Source organism: Schistocerca piceifrons, chromosome 2, assembly GCF_021461385.2.
Source record: "Schistocerca piceifrons isolate TAMUIC-IGC-003096 chromosome 2, iqSchPice1.1, whole genome shotgun sequence".
Classification (NCBI taxonomy): domain Eukaryota; kingdom Metazoa; phylum Arthropoda; class Insecta; order Orthoptera; family Acrididae; genus Schistocerca; species Schistocerca piceifrons.
This window is the reverse complement of record NC_060139.1, coordinates 398,666,221-398,689,750: the sequence shown is the minus strand read 5'-3', so window position 1 is coordinate 398,689,750 and position 23,530 is coordinate 398,666,221. Positions and strand designations below refer to the sequence as shown.

Below are 23,530 nucleotides of genomic sequence, written 5' to 3'. Positions count from 1 at the left end.
CAAGTGGGAACTCCAAATGGCTAAGTGTTTAGCAAATAAAAGGAATTTTGATACAGATCTATCACCATCTGCACCTTATCAATTGTCCCTGTGACAGTGTTTAGGAAGCGGTGTTTGGCTCAGCAGTAAGACATCATCAGACTCGCATTGAAAGGGTCGCAGGATCGACTCCGTTCGGAGGCAAATATTTTTGAGCTCCTTGGCAATGCGTACACTACTGACATCACAATTAACCGAAACATCATATAGGTTATTTTATTAATTTATATAAGCACAAAAGGCATAGGCATAGGATAAAATGAGGGATTGCAAACATTTAAAAAGGGATTATAGTCAACGCATACACAGGAATCTCGTATATTATAAATCAATACTTCCATTCTTTTGCAATTGATCAATTACATGTACCAGGGTGATATTCATATAAGAAACAGGGGAAGCAATAATTCTGACCGCACCTTGCCAACATTATAAGCGCTGCCTTTTTGCAGTGACATGGGTTTTTTAACATCTCCATCTTGGAGCAGTTCATCATATATTTTTGGATTTGTTTGTCCTCCCAATGAGTCAATCAACAGAAGACATTTATTCTCTTGCATGCAGGGGGCTTCATCACATCACTTAAATATTTCTTGTATAAGTCTTATCAGTTTACCAGGTTTTGAAGAATCAATGATAACATTTATATATTTTGCTGTGTACGCATCTACTGATTTTTTAACCCTCAGTCCAAAAGTGCCAGTACTCTCCTCTGGGCGTTTGTAAACATGTGGCAATAGTTTTCCTGAAAGGCTCATAGCATATTGTGCTGTATAGGAGTGTGTTACTTTGTTCATATCCTTTCGTTTCACGCACACCACTTTTGATCCTTGGTGTTCTAGAGTTCAGTCATATGTCAACCGACACTGGCAGCCTGGAAAGATAAGATACAAATGTAAACCTATTATAAGTGACACTGCAAAGAGTATGCCGACTGACGGAGACAAATAAAATGTCTGGCTTATCTGTCTGATCGGAGTTGATAACAAAGTCCTTGTGGTATTTGAGGACAAGAGCTTGAGTCTGGCGACGGAAATTCTGCCACAGGGCGACGGAAATTCTGCCACAGCAAGGGTTTCCTCAATAGTAACAGTCTCTCTTTTCAATACAAATTTTGTAACCTTTCTCTGTTGGATTTTATTCATTTGTTTAAACCCCTTGACCCATGTTGCTGAAGCTTTGAATTCCAAATCTGAAAATTTTATCGCAGCAGCAAGTGCCATTGTTGCAAGTTTCTAGTAATGTCTTGTTGATTAAGCTCCATGCTTCTATGAAGCGATCATACATCCAGGAATCAATTGTTTGATATCTGTAGTTCCAAGTTCCACCCTGTTTAATAAGTTCTTCCCAAATTTTCAAATCCCGCATATGCTTCACAAGTGAGATGCACCTTTTGTTAGCAGACCTTTCAAGTTCCACTTTGGACGTGTTTCTGCAAGGTTAACCGCCATTATTTTATAATCCACTGGAACAGATTCTGGATCTTCTGTCTTTTTTTTTCATCAGATTCATAGTAATCACCTGACGAAATGCATATTCACATACTTGTCTAGTATTTTCTGGTGTATTTGGACGAATTTGGTGATGACAAGTAGGCATCCTCTCCTTGTAAGACTGAAGTGGTATTTTAGCTGGTGCCGCCAGCACTCATTCAGAGTGTGTGTGTGTGTGGGGGGGGGGATCCACCAAGCTGTAAAATTGCTTTTTGCTTTTGGATGCAGAACACATGGTAAAGCACTTTGCAACTGTTGGTGAACACAATAATTGAAAAAATTTAAAGAAAATCTAACCCCAGAAGAAGCAATTCTGTTAATGGACTTTGCTGAAAACTACAGTTTTGTAATTTGAAATGAAATTCAGAGTTACTGCTGTACAATCTATCCAGTGTGTGTGTATGTGGTAAATGAAGTAAGTAAATTGGTAATAGTGAACCACTGCTTTATAAGTAACGATATGGAACATGATGTAGGATTTCTAAATGCTGTTCAGAAAGAAGTGGTTAAGTGGCTGGCAGAGCATTCATTACCCACGAGTGAAGAAAGTGCATATTTCACTGATGGATGTGCTGCTCAAAATAAGAATAGAAAAAGCTTTAAAAATTTGTGTGAGCACAGCAACAATTTTTCTACTGATGCTGAGCATTCCTTTTTTGCTATTAGCCATGGTAAATCTGTGTGCAACGGTTTGGGGAGGAACTACAGAATGTATATTGAGAAGAGCTAGTCTTCAACTAGTAGATGATGCACAAATAAAAACTGCACCTGGCCTCTTAGAGAAAGTCAATGTAGATTTCATATGCAAGAACCTCGAGAAGAGATTTTCAGCAACCCTACCAATACCTGGTACCAGAAATTCTCACCGTTACAAACCACTTTCTTGTGATTGCCTTCATCACAAAGGTCTGTGGCGAAGGAGGAGATGCGGAAACACTTTTTCTATACCCATCTGGACCAGCAGTGTCATTTTCCTACATCAACATCATTAAGTAGAATATATTTATTTTACTAAAAAATACACGAAGTTAACAGAATATAATTTATCACTGTGGATCAAAACAAAGAGATGCTCTTAAGAAGTTTCATTGATAGTTTCAGGGATCTTCACTGCTGAACATGTACATTTTAAATTAACATTAATTAGTGTGGCTATAATAAGTGTTGTTTAGATATGCTAATTTGACACCCTAAATTAAGTTAACCTGTGTAATGAAAATGTTTCAATTAAATTTATAACTTTTGGCTCTGTACTTACATGAGGCAGCCTTACTATAGTTTGTTAGTTTACATAATCTGATTTGAATGATCTTCTGAACAATGTGATATATGTTAAATGAACATACAATATCTATTACAACTCAGGATGCTTTTTTTTTATACAATATCAGTATCACCTGTCAGAAAGCGTTTTACATATTTAAAAATCATTGTTTGGACCACAACGCTTAAGTTGATTTTCTACAAATATTTTCCTAAGTAAAGAATAGTTAATTTTTTTCCAATAAAGATACATACTTTCTGTGACATCTGGGGAAATAAGACAGTGATGTGTTGAAAATAAGATACTGATGTGTTGAAAATAAGATACCTTCTGTTATTATTATTGTTGTTATTTTTGTCCAAAATAATGCAATCCAAATGACAAACTTTAGTCATGGTGTTTACATTTGTAAGAAATTTCCATTTTTCCTCTCAAACTACATGAAGTATGTGGAGAAATTTTGCATTGACTATTGCCATACAGAAAGTAACAAGTAGAAAAAGTTTCATGAAAATCTGAAGCAGTGGGTGTCCTACTTAGAATGTTCCTACATAGAATTATTTTTTTTTCATCACTACACAAAGTTCCGTGATTTCTGATTTAGTTGTATCTTCATTCATAGAAAACCCTTTAATAACTTTATTTTATTACAATGTGTACTGTCTTGGGAATTATTTAAGACCGATTGTAAGTTCCCACTAGGTTGTAGAAATGTGATATAAGCATTTTTCAATGTGAGTGTACTTTTTCCAGAAATTGGAAAGTGACACTGTTTTTTCATTGTCCTCTGTAAATTTACTGCTTAAATAATTACATGTCTGTTAAGTATGTGCTTCTCTTAACTTATGAAAAAAAAATTCCAAATCAAAAGGTTCATAACATCTGAGTTACGGGCATTTACATAGATAAGTACCATTTTGTGCTGACATTCTTGCAGAGCCCAGTCATCAGGATATCATTACATTTGAAATTCGATATAAAAAAAGAGCAAAAAGATTTTGCACAAGTTCTTATAAGTATAAGCAAATGTGCAAAGTTTAATGAAAATCTAAGATGATGGGTGACATGACTTGTGTGATCTGAGATGGAATGATCCTGCAATGTTCCACCAAGCCACATAAACATAACATCATTTGGTGTGATTAACTGTGCTGTTTGATGTAGTGTAAGACAAGGTCAAAAGCTTTTGCCATATCTGTAAATTGCATCTTTTATTGTAATTTTCTTAAGTTTTAGTAGGATTGTGGTTTCATTTTCACCCTCTTCAAGTAAGGTAAATGGCCTGCAACACACCGTGGTCCATAGGCTCACGAACTGAAGTTCATTCAGTGGCAGAAAAAGTGCTTTGATGTCTCCAGAAACATGTTTTGTTTCTTTTGGATGGGACGGAGCATTGTCTATAAACAGTACAGCAAGGTTAGGCAATCCATTTTCTCCACTGAACACAGTCACTTTAGGGACAAATTTGTGCTTTGAACCGTTCCTCGAGCAAGTTGCACTCTATTCAAGCATTTTTTTGATTAAGTGAGCTGATGATAATGTTTTTGAATGCTCGTGGTTTTGCCAATTTGCCTATTACCAGCAGTGGAAGTTAGTTTGTCGCCAAGGCATTTCTGCAGGTGAGACAGACATTGTTTGTCCATTTTAAACCCTGGGACATATCTCTTCTTGCAAAGGAAGACTTTTGGTAAGCAAAGCCTTAAAACTGAGTTCAGTTTCATCTGCTTTGTACACTTGCTGCAGTGAGCAGTTTTGAGAAGAAACAGGGTCTTTAAATTCTTTTAGGTGATTGGCAGCTGCTCCACTGTCAGCTGACAGCATCTCCCCAGCAATTGTGAGGTGTAATTACATGTCTTTTCTTCCAACGATCCAAAAACCAACGGCTAACTGCCAAAGGACCAGAAACGGGAATTTCTTTCTGTCTTGAGTGAACCACAAGAATAAGGTCTCATCAAGTTTTTCATATGAAGACATTTGTTATCTGCCACTTTTCAAGAGTTATTTCACTTGAAGCAGAACAAAGCTGCTCCATTTTAACATGACTTTTTCCAGTCACTAATCATTTTCCAACACTGTATGTGAGTGACAATTTAGTAGCACTTTCTCCCTTGTCCAGTCTTTTTTAACACTTCAAATTTTTGTTTTAAAGTACATTAAGAAAAAATTCATTTACTTGCCATGTTTAATGTTTAACAGTTGACATCAAGGATTATGAACGTAAATAAAAAGGGCGCAATGACTTGATAAAGTAGCTCAACACTCACAGAACAAAGCTTACCAATAAATTCCCAATAATGGGTTTGAAATGCACAAGAGAGAGGGACAAGTAGGGCATCTGCGCTATGAGTCGTCGAAGGTCACTAGCAGATGTCCCCACAATTTACACCGTAACAAGTCAATACGTTGATATTATTCATGAAATCCAACTATTCCAAATTCCCACTAGACTGAACAGTATTTGGTTCCAATTAATTTGGAATAGCAAGACTCTCTTGTATTCCATTTGTAGAGACAGAAGTCACAATGACTCTGCAGCATGGCATCTACGTCAATTCTTGTCAGTATACTCAACAACTAACAAGTTCTTCATGAGATTTTCCCCTTTGATAAAAACTAAAGATACAGTACTTTCATATGATCTTCCTTCTCTCCTTATATATTTTATTGACAATATTGTAAATTTCAGCTTTGGCTTGTTTTTATGTGGCCCTGGATTGATTCTCCACCTGAAGGTGTCACAAATACATGTTCACCTTATAACAGTATATTTGGAACAAAATAAAGCATCACCAGTCTTGTACAGTAAGGCAGTGTTTACACTGATGTTGAAGGTCACACAAATGAGCAAGAATGAGTTTTTCTGCATTGGGCAACAACAGGTTTTCAGACATAAAACTTTTATATTACAATCTTCTGGGGATGAAGCTTGTTGTTGAAGACAAAATACACTGAAAGGTGGACAGGATAATATCAAAAGTGTTGTGTTCTGCTTTCACACCAATGACACCCTCAGTTCACTCAGAAGTTGTGTTGTTTCTAATAGCATCTGCTCTCCCCCATCCCGTCTTTCACTTTAAAGTGAGGGAGGGCAGTCATATTAAATTAAGTTATGCTGAGTGAATTAAATTAAGAAATGAAGCATGAAAGTAGTAGATGGGTTTTGTTAATTGAGCAGCAAAGTAAGTGACTCCTGGCTGAAGTAGGAAGGATATAAAATGCAGACTTGCTATAGCAAGAAAAATGCTTGAATATAAATTTAAACATTAGGAAGTCATTTATGAGGGTATCTGTCTGCAGTGTATTAAAGGAAACAAATGTGCATAACATGATTGAAATTGTTGTCACGTGTGAGGAGAAAACCTATAAAATAACATTCATTCACTCACTCCCACTTCACTCACGTTGGCCCCCATAATCACTCTATCTCACAATCTCACATGCCTTAAGATGACAGAGAAGGGTGAAAGTTGCTATATCTGGGATTAAACAGAAGTAAAACCACAGATGACCTAAAAGAAAGGTACAGGAAAATGTGACTGGCTGACCACTTACAAAAAGCGTGGGTGAACCAGTCACCCTGTAGACACATTAAGAACATGTCCCTCAAATTTTAGGAAACAAACTGGACAAATCACAAAACTTCAAAACTCTCGCCACAGTTGTTTGAATGTTGCTTAAAATAGAGGGCAGATCTGCTGCTACCCTCTGGTCAGAAAATGAAACACAGTCTAATAAAATTTGGCGCACTGCGATCTGCACACCACAAGCACCACACATTGGAAGACCCTCTCACTGGAGCAAGAAGTCATGCATCACAGGACTGTGGCGTACGGGAAGATGAATAAGGAGAACCTCGTCTCATTTGTGTGGCTGGAAGGAAGTACACCTCTACTGCACTGTAGGCTGTGCTATACAGAGCTTAATGTCCGTCACTTCCAGCCACTCGTCTGCCCATTGACGCATCACTCTGTACCCCAACAGCGAGACAAGAGCATGCAGGGGGATGGCACACTGAACTAACTGAGGATCACAACACACCACCTTGGCTGCTACATCTGGTCTGTAGTTCCCAGTAATACCTATGTGCCCTGGATCCCAGCGGGACACCACCATCCACAGCCGTTGTAGCCGGAGAAGGATGTCCGGGATATCCTGTACTACTTTATCAGGGGGATATAAGTGTTGCAGAGACTGAAGGGCACAAAGGGAGTTGGAACAGATGGAGAATTTAGCATGCATGGCATGTATCATCTGCTATAGCACCATCAAGATCGCAGACAGTTCAGTATCGAATACAGTGAACTCTGGAGGCAACCAAGTCTTGGGGCCACTATCTAGAAAAACAACAGAGCAACCAGTGGAGTACCACAGTTTAGACCTGTCCGTGAAAAAAGCTTCATAGTTGTGGCATTCATTTAAAATGTCAGAAAATTTCGTATTACAAACAGAAGCAGAAGTGCAATTCTCCTGTAATGCACTAAACCAAAAATTACTCTGGGCCTCTTCGGTAAATAGTGTGGTAGTCAGATAAAACCCCAGATTTGAGCTTGTATGTGCCTTACACCAAGGGAGTCCAGCACACACTTTACAGGGATCCCACATGGCCTCGTTGCTCATGGGCAATTCATAAAGAGGCGTTATATAGCTGGATAAGCAATGTCGTGGTATGATTAAGAAGTGGGAGTAGCAAGGAGGTGACACACCTGATGCACCGTGAGAAATTACCACTGAATGGTAAGTGGTTGGTTGGTTTAAGGGGGGGAGGGGGGTGGGGGGGGGGGGGGACACCAAACTGCGAGGTTATTGGTCCCTTGCTCGCGGTAAAATAATTACACAAGGGAAAGAAGAAAAGAAGAGACATACAGCACAATAACAGGAGAATGGAAGAACCAGAAGACTGGCAGAAGGACAACCAACACTACTATGGGCAAAACAGGAAAAGAAAACCACAAAGAGAAGCAAGAAACAGGTAGAAGGGATAAAAACAAGAGAGCAGATGACCATGGCTGGCCGACCACGAGAATACAAAGGGAAAGCCAGACACACTGCGACACATTAAAACATCTAGCCTAAAAGCTTTAGAGTGGAGAACACAAAGGGACAAAGGACATGCACGAAAACTTATATAAAATGATAAAACCCACCGTCACGTATAAAATGTAAAACTAAATTAGCCAATGACGTGTTGTCAGCTAAAATTAACAGCAACAAGTCCGGTAACTGAAGAGTCCGTTGCAGGGCAGCCAAAGAAGGATAGCTCACCAAGATATGGGCCACTGTCAGCCGGGTGCTGCACCGACACTGAGGTGGGTCATCACGGCACAGGAGGTAGCCATGTGTCACCCAAGCGTGGCCAATGCAGAGCCGACAGAGAACCACAGAGTCCCTGGCGAGAGGCCTGTGTGGAGGTATTCCAAACATTCGTGGTCTCCTTAATGGCACGCAGTTTGTTGTGCATACTGAGATTATGCCATTCGATCTCCCAAAGCTGCAAAACCTTGCGGTGTAGTACTGAACACAGGTCAGTTGCAGAGAAGCCGATCTCCATAAGCGGTTTCCACATAGCCTGTTTGGCTAGCCAGTCGGCGAATTCGTTGCCTGGGATTCCAACGTGACCTGGGGTCCACACAAACACCACAGAAAGACTGGACTGTTCCAGGGCATAGATGGACTCCTGGATTGTTGCTACCAAAGGATGACGAGGGTAGCACTGGTTGATACGTTGTAGGCTGCTCAAGGAGTCAGTACACAGAAGAAACGACTTCCCAGGACATGAACTGATGTGCTCAACTGCACGAGATATAGCCACCAGCTGCAGCCATCGGGCAAGGAATGCTGTTCAGTATGTCCTCTATGGACATATGTGGAGCCACTTCATGGCATCGGTAGATGTCAAGAATCGAGAGGAAGTGGCAGTGGAGAGCCGCAGGAATAACTGAGTCCTTAGGGCCATGTGAAACGTCCAGGCGAAGCAATGGCCTAGGTGTACTCCATGGAGGTGTACCTGCAATGGAGGGACTCCGGCCTCCACAAGGACACTGACCACTGGACTCATCCTAAAACCTCCTGTCGCCTGGCGAATGCCACAGTGGTGCACTGGGTCAAGTAAACACAAGGCTGAGGATGCCGCCGAATGATAAACCAGACTCCCATAGTCAAGGCAGGATTGAACAAGGGCTCCGCAGAGATGCACCACAGTTGGCGTCACTCAGGCAGAGGAGGGCATCAAGGTGCTGCCAGCATTTCCGCTTAAGTTGATGAAGGTCAGGAAGCCAAGTCAATCGAGCATCAAAAACCAGTCTTAAGAACTGATATGTCTCCACTAAGGTGAGTGGATTGTCATTATGATAAAGTTCTGGTTCCAGATGATCGGTACGACGCCGACTAAAATGCATAACACACAACTTTGCCGCCGAAAACTGGAAACTGTAGGCTAGAGTCCATGACTGTGCCTTGTGGATGGCTCCCTGTAGGCGCCACTCAGCAACACCAGTACTGGTGAAGCTGTACGAAATGCAGAAGTCGTCTGCATACAGAGAAGGTGAAATGGACGGCCCTACAGCTGCTGCTAGACCATTAATGTCCACTAAAAATAGAGACACTCAATACAGAGCCCTGCAGGACCCCATTTCCTGGATATGGGGGAAGTATGGGAGGCACCAACTTGGACACGGAAAGCACGAAGCGACAGGAAATTTTGCATAAAAATCGGGAGGGGGCCTCGGAGACCCCACTCATATAATGAGGCAAGGATATCATGTTGACAGGTCGTGTCATACACTTTTCATGAATCAAAAAGACGACAAACAGGTGTTGACGTCTGGAAAAGGCTGCTCGGATGGCAGACTCGAAGGACACAAGATTATCAGTGGCAGAGCAACAATGGCGGAAGCCGCTCTGACATGGAGCCAGTAGGCCACGTTACTCGAGGACCAAACCCAACCGCTGACACACCATACGTTCCAGCAGCTTACAAAGAACGTTGGTGAGGCTGATGGGCTGACAGCTATCCACATCAAGTGGGGTTTCACTGTGTTTGAGCACCGGAATGATGATGTTCTCCCGCCATTGTGATGGAAAGATGCCATCACACCAGATCTGGTTGAAGATGATGAGATGTTGCTTGCAGTCAAATGAGAGATGTTTAATCATTTGACTGTGGAGCCAATTTGGCTCAGGAGCAGTGTCTGTGCAATGTACAAGGGCAATGAGGAGCTCCCACTCTGTAAATGGGGTATTTTAGGATTCGCTGTGGCGTGTAGTGAACGAGAGGACTTTCCCTTCCAGCCGCCGTTTGAGAGTGCAAAAGGTTTGGGTGGGAGGGTGGGGGGGTTGGGGGGTAATTCTCCGCTGCAGAGGCTCAAGCATGGTGCTTAAAACCAGGAACACCTGTTGGAGTCTGGTGCCCGAAAACACATTTGATCCTCACCTAGACTTGGGAAGGTGACCTATGGTACCCAATGGTCGAGATGTATCTCTCCCAACACCCCTGCTTCTGTCGTCTGATAAGTTGGCGACCGTGGGCACGGAGCCATTTAAAGGCTATGAGGTGCTTCAGGGAAGAGTGCTGTCTTGTTTAAAGCCCATCTGGGCAGGCGTCCATGGGTCTGACGCAGGGGCTGTGACAGGAAGATGAGGAACTGGTCACTACCATACAGGTCATCATGTGCCCTCCAGTGGATAGATAAGAGAAGTCCTGGGCTGTAAATTGATAAATCAATGGATGAGTAACTATCATGAGCCACACTGAAATGTGTGGCGGACACAGTATTTAAGAGACAGAGGTCGAACTGAGACAGTAAAGTTTCGACATCTCTGCCTCGGCCAGTAAGCACAGTGCCACCTCACAAAGGGTTATGGGCATTAAAATCTCCCAAAAGTAGGAAAGGTTTAGGTAGGTGATCAATCAGTGCAATTAATACATTCAGGGATACTGCACCATCTGGAGGAAGATACACATTGCAGACAGTTATTTCCTGCATCGTCCTTATTCTGACAGCCACAGCTTCAAGAGGGGTTTGAAGAGGCACAGTTTCACTACAGACTGAGTTTAGGACATAAACGCGAACTCCACCTGACACTCTGTTATAGTCGCTACAGTTCCTGTAATATCCCTTATAGCCATGGAGGGCAGGGGTCCGCATAGCTGGGAACCAGGTTTCCTGGAGTGCAATGCAGAAAGCAGATGTAAAGCTTAACAGTTGTCATAGCTCTGCCAGGAGGCAGAAACAACCGTCGCAATTCCACTGGAGGATGATGACATCATGAAAAAGGGAAGGCATGCAGCATTCACTGAGGCAGTTTATGCCTCAGTGTCAACTTCTGCCACCGACTTATTGCCTGAGAAGTGTATGTCCATTGTGTCTGAGGGTCCTCAGCGGACGCCAGAATCTCCACCTCATCCACAGACGCAGAGCTTGTAGGTAGCCGTGGTGTGAGTGCCACCGCAATTCCCTTGGCTGGACTGTGGGGATCTTCTCTTTGGATTTCTCTCACTGCTCCTTGGGTTTCCCTGGCTGGGAGGATGTCACTGGTTCAGTCTCTGGGACTGAGACTGAGCTGCTTTTAGGCTCTTCAGCCACTGGCGGGTGTCATCTTTCCCACTAGCAGAAACCTGGGAAGGGAGTGACCCAAGGGACCCCTTCCTAGCGAGAGGAACCGAAGAAGACTTATGCTTCTCTGGCACGGAAGTGGGGACTGATAACCCCGATGGTTGGCAGGGTGTTGCTCCCAAAGTAGGTGGTGCAAGAGCAACAGGGAGAGAAGTGCCCGCCACCATCAAGGGGGCTGGTGTAGTCTTCTGGCTATAAGAGGTGACTGGAGTTGGCGGAGTTGATGGGGTTAGAACTGTTATAGCGGCAGCATAAGACGATCTCTTACGTAAACGATGTAAGCATCCAAATTTCCTCTTAGCCTCGGTGTAGGTCAGTCGGTCTAGGGTCTTGTACTCCATGATTTTCCTTTCTTTCTGGAGAATCCTGCAGGCAGGCGAGCAAGGTGAATGGTGCTCTCCGCAGTTGACACAGATGGGAGGTGGGACACATGGAGTATAAGGATGTGACGGGCATCCGCAAGCTCGACATGTGATGCTGGAAGTACAGCGGGAAGACATATGACCGAACTTCCAGCATTTAAAGCACCACATTGGGGGAGAGATTATAGGGCTTTACAACACAGCGGTGGACCATCACCTTGACCTTCTTGGGTAATGTATCACCCTCGAAGGCCAAGATTAAGGCATTAGTGGCAACCTGATTATCCCTCGGACCCCGGTGGACATGCCGAACGAAATGTACACTTCGCCACTCTAAACTGGCGCGCAGCTCATCATCAGACTGCAAAAGGAGGTCACTGTGAAGTATGACACCCTGGACCATATTTAACCTCTCATGGGGCGTGATGGTTACAGAAACATCCCCCAGCTTGTCAGAAGTGAGTAACACTTGTGACTAGGCAGAGGATGCTGTTTTGATCAAGACTGACCCAGATCTCATTTTGGACAAGCCCTCCAACTCCCCAAACTTGTCCTCTACATGCTCAACAAAAAGCTGAGGCTTCATCGTCATGAAAGAGTCCCCATCAGCTCTAGAACATACAAGGTAACTAGGCGAATAAGAGCCGCTGCCATCCTTAGCCTGACATTCCTCCCATGATGCGGCCAGGGAGGGGAACGATTTGGGGTCATACTTCTGTGCACTGAATTGAGCCCGTGAATGCTTAGAGACTGCTGGTGTTTGACCACCAGCAAGAGATGATGTACTACGTCTCATCTTTTGTCATCCGACCTGATGCCACCCACTCCGACTAGGGGACCTCCCCACAGGTGCCACCCAGCCACAGCAAAGGTCACTGGCAGGATGGCCATTGCCGGGATCCTGATGCCCAGGCTGACGGGCATCTACTCCTCGGCATATGTGGGGAGTTAACAGTGCAGGCATCAGCAGAGCGATCCCTATGTGGTCAGGGGGCTACAACCAACAGGGTACATGGCAGCCCCATCACAATGGACTGGCTACCATGCTGGATATCAGGTGCAACCAAGCAAACAAGTCCATTATCATCATCAATGTAGAAAACGATACTGCACAGTTGATGGAAAAATATGCACCCAGGAGGGTGATCTCACCCAACAGCTGGAAAATAAGTAGAAGTGCAGCTCCACGTCGACGAAGGATGCAAGAGGTCTCAGTGCATGATGGACACTGTGCTCCATGTAGGGCACCCTTCCCCATTTGGCTCGCTCTTCGGGAAAATTTTGAAAAATGGAGGTCAAACCCTACAGGGGACCATCACAAACGCCAAAATGTGAGAGACTCCTTTTAGTCACCTCTTACGACAGACAGGAATACCTTGGGCCTATTCGAACCCCTGGGCCCGCAGGGGGGGATGGTAAGTGGCAGTTAACCAGTCTAAGCACGAACACTGAGTATGGGACTGGTCCTGTTAAATGCCTGTGGCCAGCCTGATTCCCTCATGATGTAGAGTGTCAATGATTTTCAGCTACTAAGGCCTCACTGACCTCTACACTGTTCACCCATAGTCCAGCCGTGGTTGAATGAAAGCCCTATAAAACTGGAGCAGATGCGATCTGTCCACTTCCCAAGATCTGTGGGTAAGATACTTCAAAATGTTCAGTGCCTTCTGGGCCCTTGCCTTCAGGTCCTTCAAGTGTCGTAACCACAAAAGTTTGGAATCAAACATGAGGCTCAAAAACTACAGAGTCTTTAAAAGGGAGAATGGTGTTCCATATACATGATTCAGGTGTATTAAAAACACAATGAGAAACAATTAAAATGAACACGAACACGAACACACACACACACACACACACACACACACACACACACACACACACACACACACACACACACACACTTCTGCAGAAAACATAACACCAGTCTCTGCAGCCCATTCCTCCAGACTCTTCGCGTAAGTTGCAATTGACGAGTTGCTGATGCAGCACAGAAACAGAAAAGAGCAAAATTATCCACAAATAAGGAGCATTGTATGGGACTTATTAATACAGATGTGACACTGTTTACGGCTACGACAAAAAGGGCAACACTCAAAACACTGCCCTGAGGAACATCATTCTCCTGCTCAAAACTATTCGACAGCACGTCACCAACTCGGTACTGGAAAAAAAAAGCTTTGATAAGAAGGACCAGGTAAAGATTGGTAGATGGCTATGGAAGCCCCATTGATGGAGCTGCCCTACTTGTCTCTTACACCTTACTTATATCACAAAATATACCTACATATGCTGTTCACGTAGGAAAGCCTGCTGAATAGCTGCCTCTAGCAAGGTCAGGTTGTCAACAGTGCATCAAAATCTCTTGAATCCACACAGAGAGTGACTTAGGAGCTGCCTGGTCTCCTACATCCAGACTAGATGACAGTTAACCATTCACTCCCAGATCTTTCCTACACAGCTCGTTAAGGCAAGCTCGGTCACTACTGGGGCATGTTCGGTCCTTTCCCGGTTTGAGAAAAGATATCAAACTTGCCTCCCTTCACAAACTGGGAAAGTTTCCTGTCTGCCGTATTGAATTACAACATTGTAAATGGACTTCCTTTGATGCTACTTTCAAGTTACACAGCAAACTGTATCAGATTTGGTCGTAACCGGGCACAGTATCATGGCTGCAGACAGTGGTGAGTCCAGCTCCCACAAGGAGAATGGACAGTTGTAGAACTCCAAATTGTTAGACCTGAAGCCCCATTCACCGCTTTCCATGGTGGCACTGCAACAACAGAATGCCGGATTCTGGCTGGCAGTGACAATAGCCAGCACAAAATGCTCTGCCATTCCCTGCACGGTATCTCCATGTGTTGTTTGAAGACACCCATGATTCAATAATGCTGCTATAAGCAACTAACTACCTTTACTGGAAATCATCCTTGATGGCTTCCCATACTGTAGTGGAACATGTGGAATGGTTGACAAAGTCCAGGAACACTTGCTATGCCTTTTCTTGCTCTCCTTTATGATATGTCGAGCCTTTTTCCTCGCTAATCGAAAAGCTGCAAGGTTTTCTGCCATTGAGCACTTCTCAAATAGAGCTGCATGCCTGACCCAAATGACTGAATGACGTTCATCACTCCACCAAGGGACAGGTGGCCTCCTAAGGTAAGGACTTTGGGATGGAGAAGTCAGTGGTATGGTGGATTACAAGTGTGACATGGATCGCAAGCTCCTGGATGCTGTCATGGCATTCAAACACAGCAAGCTGGCTGAACAGCATCGTGGGTACATCCTTTCAGAAAGAGCTCCATCAAGTAGGTGAGTGCAGAGCGGGAAGCGGTCACTGGAATGAAGATCGTCAGTGACTTCCCATTGAACAGAGTTTGCAAGGGCTGTAGAGCAGAAAGAGAGGTCGATGGCTAAGAATGACCCAGTAGCAGCACAGAAATGAATGGGAATGCCTTTGCTCAGGATGTACAGCTCATCATGAGGCTCACCAAACCCTAATCCCGAGGTTGAACAGAGGCCAAGCCCCACAATACATGATGGCCATTTAAATCTCCCAGTAGGAGATATGGTCAGAGAAATTGTTCTATAAGATCTGTTAGAGCCTCAGAATCAATCGCATCATTGGGGGGGGGGGGGGGGGGATGCTGTGAGCAAACATTGATCCTCTGACACACGAACTTCAACTACAACTGCTTGCAGGTCAGTAGTTGGGGGAGAGCAGAGGAGTACTGCACACTATTGGCAAATGCCCCCAGTCAGGGCATACTTGGCAGAGCATATAGCTCCATAGTACAGAAGCATCAGACACTAATATACTTTTCATGCAAACAGAAGCACGGGAGGCATTCCTGTGCTACAAGTTTCAGTTCTTGAACCCATTAACGTTCCACTGTAGGATGGGAGCCATCTATAGCGGGGATAGCATTTTTCTCCTGACAAAGTCCGACATTAAGGCCTGTCAATACTGAAAAAGATCAAGAGAGATGTCAGGGGGGATGGTTCGACATCGTCGGACTGTGTACTTCCTATCTCCATCAGTGGGCAATTTTTCGCTGTCAACTTTGATTTTTCAGTCTAAGGAGGCTTCAGAGCCACAACCGCTGAAGTGGTAGTTGCAGCACTGGACAGTGAACCACACTGAATCTTCTGAAGAACAGTGAGTTCGCAACATTGGCAACCAGGAGCTTTTCTGGAGTTCTGAGAGGAGGGACAGGCTTCCAAACAACTGTAACAGCAGAAGTGCACTGATAAAATGCACGTTCTAGTGCCGACACTACCAACCTCCGTTTGCGTAGCAGCACTGGTTTCCTGGACTGGATGCTTCAGAACAGAAGGGAAGTAGGCAGTGAAAATGAGTGGCTGTATGGCCTCTAATATCTTTGTGGCTTCACCATACAGAATGTGCTTTGTTGTTTTAATTTCCTGTATCTTCCTTTATTCACGGAAGACACTGCAATCCCTATTCCAGATAGGGTGATCCTCAGAGCAATTTACACACTTCAAAGGAGATGAACAACTGACTCAGTCATGGGTGGCTTTACCGCATTTGCTAGTAGTGACTTCGGCCTTACAACCAAGTGTAATGTGTCCAAAGTGCTGGCATTTAAAATAGCACATTGGGTTGGGGAAATAAGGCCACCTGCCTCGACATGCTCTGGAAGTTTGGTGCTGTTAAATGTAAGTATAAAGCCCCTATTACATGATGCACATAGACTGTACATGTATGCAGCAGCGCCCCAAGCACGCATACCTGTAACCAACTATCCAAGTGGGATGATACGCCTGGCACACATGCATGATAGACAGTGATAACGTGCGAAACACAAACAGAATTGACTGATATCTTGTAAAGTTGTTCGTTCTACCGCGTGAAACACAAGGGGGACCGTGTAACATATTGGAACATCATTCATTCAAATTATTTACATGACTCAAGGTTCCTATTTAATAAGAAATTGTTTTTATCGTTATTTAGTCAGTAATTATTATTCTCTTACATTTGTTGCTACTGTTACAAATTACAGACTCAACAGTTAGTTTTATATTGCAACACTCGGTTACACAGGTACATGTATTTATACAGCATTTTGCACATGGAGGGCCCACTTCTTTTTGGATTATTTCCCTGGCAGTGACAGTAAATCTTCAGATTAGGGCAGAATGATGACAAAAACAAAAAGACAGACAATGTTGAGTTCGATCCTGGCTGAAAAGAAGGGACAAAGGCAGGGGATTATATTCACTGCTTATGAAAGAACTGAGGCTCAAAGATCCACATGAATTTTGGAGCTTCGTAAGGGTGGACATGGCCTTTTTCGAGAAGCTGCTGTCTATGAGAGAAGATGGAATTAGCAAGTGTGACACAGACATGAGGGAGGCTGTCTCACATTCTCGAAAGTAAGAATTAAATCATATGTTTATACATTTTGTGTTATACATACACCTTTCCTCGTTGTATGCCTGAATTAAGACGCTTAACGCCTCTTTGTTCCATTTCAGTTCTAGCAAACAAAGCAATAAATAGAAGAAAAAGATGCTTTCACTAACAGCTAGTATAGAAGAGCCTACTGCAAAATGAATTTTTTCTGCATTTATGAAACCTACTTACTGAAAAAAATGCGGAAAATCCCCAACACGAAAATCTGAAATTAGCCACTAGCCGCCTAACAATACGCAAACAACAAGCAGAAAGCACTGTGGTACTCCTTCTACACGTGCACTAGTTATCGGTACCTACTGTGCATGTGCGGATCGACGGCAGTTTAGAAGTGATCTCTATTTTGGCGCGCAGATAATGCATCCGCTGATTTTCGTAGTTCCACCCGTTCTACCGCTAGATGGCTGTCGCACTAGATCAGTACCATTCAAGGTAGACTGTCGTGTAATACCTGCTTAAGAGTCTGATTTGATAAGATTGCCATACACTCTTTTCATGATGTTTTGCACGTCAACAATGCCTTCTTTGGTTCAGTAAGTTTTCAGTTCCTATTTGGGAATACCGACCAGATCTCTAAAAGCCCCAATAACTTTGCTGTAGTTCAAGGTGTTATGCAGTTTAGTTTCAATTGCAAACTCCCCAAGGCACCGAGCTTACTGGAGGTTCTTTACTTGTTCGGAAGTAGATGTTTCTACCAACATGGTTTCCAGCAATATGCTCCAAACTTTTTTGGGTGTAGAATGGCGAAACTGCATCAAAGTTGCCCTTTTTCCATTTAACTATTAGAAACACATTCTGACAACCAGCATGCATTCTATTACTCTTAACTGAGTCAAGAGGAATGGCTACCCAAGCTCTTGTTAGACTGAGTGTTGGTACCTACCAGTGGCCCATCCATTCTGCAAGGAGAAGGGGGAGAGAGTTTCAAGGGTTGAATCTGTCTCACAAATAGCAGGGGAACAAGGTTTCACCCAGACAGAGCCCCACGAGCCTAGGTAAGCCTTATAAAAGATTTTTACAATCCTCAAGATCCAAGCAGTCAAGCCAAGATCCACATTCCCTATGACACACAATGTTCCAGTGCAACACTACATGGAGCTCGCTGAAGCTTGCACAGAGCTTACAGTGATAGAGGGTTGGTGGCACTCATCAGTCCCCAGCTCAGGAAGCCTAGGGTTGCCAAGCCAGTACTCAGCAAACAAATGCTGAGCAGCTGAGGGTGAACTGAAATGTTAATGACAAGCAGATCACAAAAGAAGAGAATAGAAGCTTTTAAAATGTGGTGTTAAAAACAAAATTTATGGCAGAACTCGAATAAAAGAATGTATCATTTGATATGACCTCCCGAGGCATCATCAAAGAACTGTTATTTTGGCAATGGAGGAAGTTTGTGGGGCAAAAACAGTAGAGGGAGACCAACACTTCATTATAGTAAATTGGTTCAAATGGATGCAAGTTTTAGAGATGAGGAGTCCTGTGTAGGGCAGATTAGCAAGGAAAACTGCCTCAAGCTACTCTTTAGACTGAAGACCGCAACAAAATATATCAGCTTTGTTGCCTAGCTTATTCGTCTCCAGCACCAGACTTCACACAATTATTTCACCATAGTATTAACAATTATGAATAATTAAATGTAAAAGTACAGAAGAAAATGTGACAATTCTTTCCTTACGTCTTTCCAATTCTTAGAGCAGGCATATTGCAGGGACGAGTGCCCACCATCACTTGTGGCATTTACATCAGCACCATTTGCTATTAATGTTCTAACAATTGTTTCTTTTCCAGCAGATGCTGCTAGTATCAAAGGCGTCATTCCAGTCTAAAACAAAACAAAAAAATATTCTAATGCCTTAAACTGACAAAAAAACATTTAGCATAAACTAAAAACAAGGAATAAAATATAATTATTGGTGATTAATTATGGCTACAGACACTTTAAATTTGTGACAAATACAGTCAAAACTGCCCATGCACATACCAAAATTTCAACTACATCTTTTTTTAAAAATAGTAGTATTAGTAGTAGTAGTAGTAATAATAATAATAATAATAATAATAATAATAATAATAATAATTATTATTATTATTATTATTATTATTATTATAATTATTATTATTCATTCTGCCTCAGTGACCAGGAGGCAGCTCAGGATACAATGCAATTATGGTGTTGGCAACTCTTGTGTTTTACCCTGAAGTTTGTGGTGTGTCAGATTTTATTGAGCAGCGCTATCCTTACTTTCTGCTTGAGCAACATAAATGTATGATTTAATCATGTAATTTTTTTACATGATGTGTGCGCTAAAATGCTGTTATTTTTCTGTCTGTCTCATGTCCCACTGATGAGATCCTGGCCAGTCATTCATCAATGTTCCAAAGATGCAGCAAATCAGCAGTGTAGACCACTGATCACAAGAATGGTGACAGTCCACAATGGCGAGAACATTGGGTCGTCACTTAACACCTCTCTGGGTATTATTGTAAAACTGGTGTTTAAAATGAATTTATGAAAATGAATCAGTTCGAGCTTGTATGACAATTGTAAGTGATGCCAATAAATAAAATGAATGTCATTTAAATGTATATAACTATGTCTATTGAGTAGCGTAGTAAATGTACCAACGAACTATACAGAAGTTACTGAAATTGGAGACTTCAAGTTAACATTTAAGACTTAATGACTGATGCGCTCTTGGAAAGATAGGACTTCTATTTTAACCTTTTGCTAGGCAATGAACACTGCTCTCAAATTATCTGTGAGCCAGAAAATTTCCAAATATCCGCAGCATAATCCGTATTGGAAGTGTTATCGATTTCAGAAGAAGCATCAGAATGTAGGTTTTGGAAAATTACAAAAAGGAAAAACTTAACTTCTTTTAAAGTGATTAACTTTGAGCAATACAGCGAAAGAGTTTAAATTTACTGCTTTAGTGTAAATTTGAACCTGGTTGTCATTCACAATCACAGAACAACATGGCAACAAAAACTCTACTTCAGGTATATGATCTGAGAAGCTTACTTATTAACAGTTTTGGATTAGAGGTGTCCGACAGGAAAGGGCACATAGGAAGTTTATGAGTAACAAATCTCACATTTTCACCACAGATATGAACAGACACTTAAGAAGAAAACAGTTTAAAGTGTAACATTTCAATGCTGCACAGCAGAGTTGTTTAAGAGCAACTGTGGCCAATCAAATTTTATCAGTGCAATGTGTCACTGTTTGAGTGGAATGGAAAAGCAATTCTTTCGTTGAAATCTATTTTCCATTAAGAAATTAACTATGAAGAAATTTCCTTATGCGGTATGGTCTCACCAATTAACACGGTCACTGATATTAACTAAACAGGCCTTTGAACAATTTTAATACAGCTGAAGAAAGAGTACAATGTCTTGTCTTATCCAGAATACACTGGCTAGACTCTGCGAGTTATTGAAGACAGAGAGGCATTCAGTTATCCTTGTTATATCAAGCAAGAGGGTATACAACTGATGGAGGATGGCTTTGCAGCTAGTATCAGGATGGGACATCTCACGCTGGCAATTCATTGATGTTAGTTGTAGCCAATCTGGTGATGGTATACAGCTGCAAACGAAAACTGTTTAATCTCATATGAATTCATTACATTTGTTTTTGATGAAATGTGACTGTATGGTCATGAACGTAAATAGAATAAAACTAAATATGCTGACAGACTGACCTGCTGTGTAGTCCGAGGCCTAGGATAGGTTGGAATGCTTGTGAACTGGTGATGCCAGTAAATCTCAAAATGAAAATATGATTGCAGTAACAGATTGATTTGTAGTGTAGTGGTCACCATTGCGTAACCTACTTGTACGTAGTATTATTTTCGATTTTTCTGAATGTTGCAGTGATGTGATTAAATATTAACATAATAGAACAAAATATCAGCTAACTTTATTTGCAAACAATAGTAAATTACGAACAAGCATTCTGATTTGCTACCAACAACCAACACACTATTCCTCGCATTCAGTTCTCTTCATTCATCACGAGTTGTTACCAACAGCAACACAAAACACAATGGCTGCCAACACTGTTAACTTCAACTGTACTGGCAGCTCACTATTTTTGGTGCTGGAAACACAATGCGGAAATTTGCTGTAACCCTTACCATGAATACCTGTATGTCTTAGTTAATAGCAGAATGACCTTTCACATTGTTGGCCATAAATGCGAAAAATTAGACATGTTTATTTTCTGTGTGGAATAATCTGAATAATCAAACTCAGATTCAATGTGTGTATGTTGCACAATTGCACCAGATACTATGTCCTCTGAAAAATATGATGCGACTAAGCAATTGTATACTTTGATTCTATCAATGTACTGCATCCACATCTTACACGTGTTAAAATGTAACATACCATTAAAGTAAACATATCCAATATTACAAGAAAAACATAAAATCTACACTGTGTGTCCATTCCTCTGATTACCATCAGCTGCAACTGTAAAATCACAGTTGCGAGGTGAAAGACACTACTTAATTGAAATAGTTGGGTGGTTGCTCTGAAAACTCTGAAGAAAAGTCTCAATTGATTGGTTTCTCTGGAACTTGTGTTTATAAAATTTTGTTTATTATTATTATTATTACTACTACTACCACTTTCATTCATCATTACACAGGCAGTTTTTGCAAACATATGAAGCCCAACTTGAAAAGTTAAAAGAAATGAAACTGTGATAACTATAAATTAATAAGAACCTATTAGCTACAAAAAGATAGCATAATTATTGCTGTTTTACAATCCAACACAAAAAATGAAATTGTTATCACCATTACTAATGAGAACCACTGTTCGTGACACCACTTTACTGTGCCAGCTCTTGCACCATAACATATATCAGAGTACTTATTGTTTCTGGTTCACATGGTGCAAATGCATTTGAAATTGAGTCCATATGGACATAATCCTAGGCACCCATGTATGAGAAATACAGGCCACACTGAGTATACAGAGTCATCAAATGTTTCCAGAAAAACTGAAAAAAATGCTGATTGTGCAAGGAATACAAGGAATAACACTGGAAATGTATCATAGCTGAAAATTAAATAGTACACTATCAGTTACGGTGTCAGAAAAAAAGGGCAAGTAAACTTACAAGAAGCTTGATAAATTCCATACCATCATCCAGAACAGGAGATGTACCATAGACTGCCATCTCATCAGCAAACCTTCTAAATATGACATATTGGTGTGTGTACACCACAAGCATCTAATCCTAGTTGCTTTGCCTTCTAATGAGAAAAATACACCTTGATGGACAGAGTACTATTCTGAAGAAGCTTAACAATCTTCATCTTGCCTGAGTTTCCAGCCACACATCCTTATGCTGAAAACTGACTCAATGACATTGTTACTGTACGTAAGGGATGACACCATATGAATCATATACGCTTTCTTGACAACTGGTAATAGCTCCACACATTGTGCTCACACAAACCTTCAACTGAAGACAGTTGACTGTGTAACCAGTGCAGATTTGCCCTGTGTCCCCAATTAACATGTGAGTGAATCTTACTGAGCAAGTTAACTCGCAGTTCCTTAGTATTATGATTAATTGCTTCCATGTGGATTTTCAGCTGTATTGTCTCACTGTGGTCTAGAAGTAGCATCTGACTCGTCGTTAAAATGTCCTGGTTCCCAGCTTCTAACCCAGCCATTGGTTAAATTTTGAACAAAAATCATTAGCAATGGTGGGCAAAGACATCTAGTATAAGGATTGTCAAGGAGAAAGGAGAAGTGGATGGAGGTTTGAGGCATCCTCTTGCCCCTGAGATAGGAAACTGCCTGGGAAAATTGAAAAAACCACCAATCATCAACCAGCATAAGGACTCAGAATGCAAAGAAAACTACTGCATTAAAGAAAATCAAGAGAGCCACGACACAAACAGCACAGTCAAATCAAGGGGAAGGCATAACATGCAAACAAAGAGGGAAAAGTGTCATCAGGGCAGCAGGAAGAGGAAGCAACAGGAGGGTGGTGGGTGCAGAAAGGGAGAGCAGGGATGCACCAGAAACACGAAGTGCGGTGGGGTACGAGCCCCACCACCAACACATCCCGACACCCACACCATACCATCATTGTGATACAACAGAGACACCACCGGGGGAAGAAGACAAGAAACGGGGGAAACAAAACAGCATGACACACTAGACAAAATTTAGAGAAAAGGGGGTAGAACCTGGCCAGCAATGAGGAAAGGTCAAGGCCTCCATAACCAACACCTATGCAAACTGCAGGCTCAAATCCCAGAGGAAAAATCGAGGACTTCTAGCTGAGAGGACAAACCACT

General features: G+C 42.1%; 1 protein-coding gene across 1 annotated transcript in view; it reads right to left on the bottom strand.

Moving 5' to 3' along the window:
• Positions 1-23,530, bottom strand: part of LOC124776429 (26S proteasome non-ATPase regulatory subunit 10-like) — a 56,142-nt gene that overhangs the window by 7,182 nt on the left and 25,430 nt on the right. Inside the window, exon 3 of the mRNA XM_047251424.1 lies at positions 18,880-19,026. Coding sequence (XP_047107380.1) covers positions 18,880-19,026 — 147 coding nt within the window. The remainder of the gene's footprint in view (positions 1-18,879; positions 19,027-23,530) is intronic.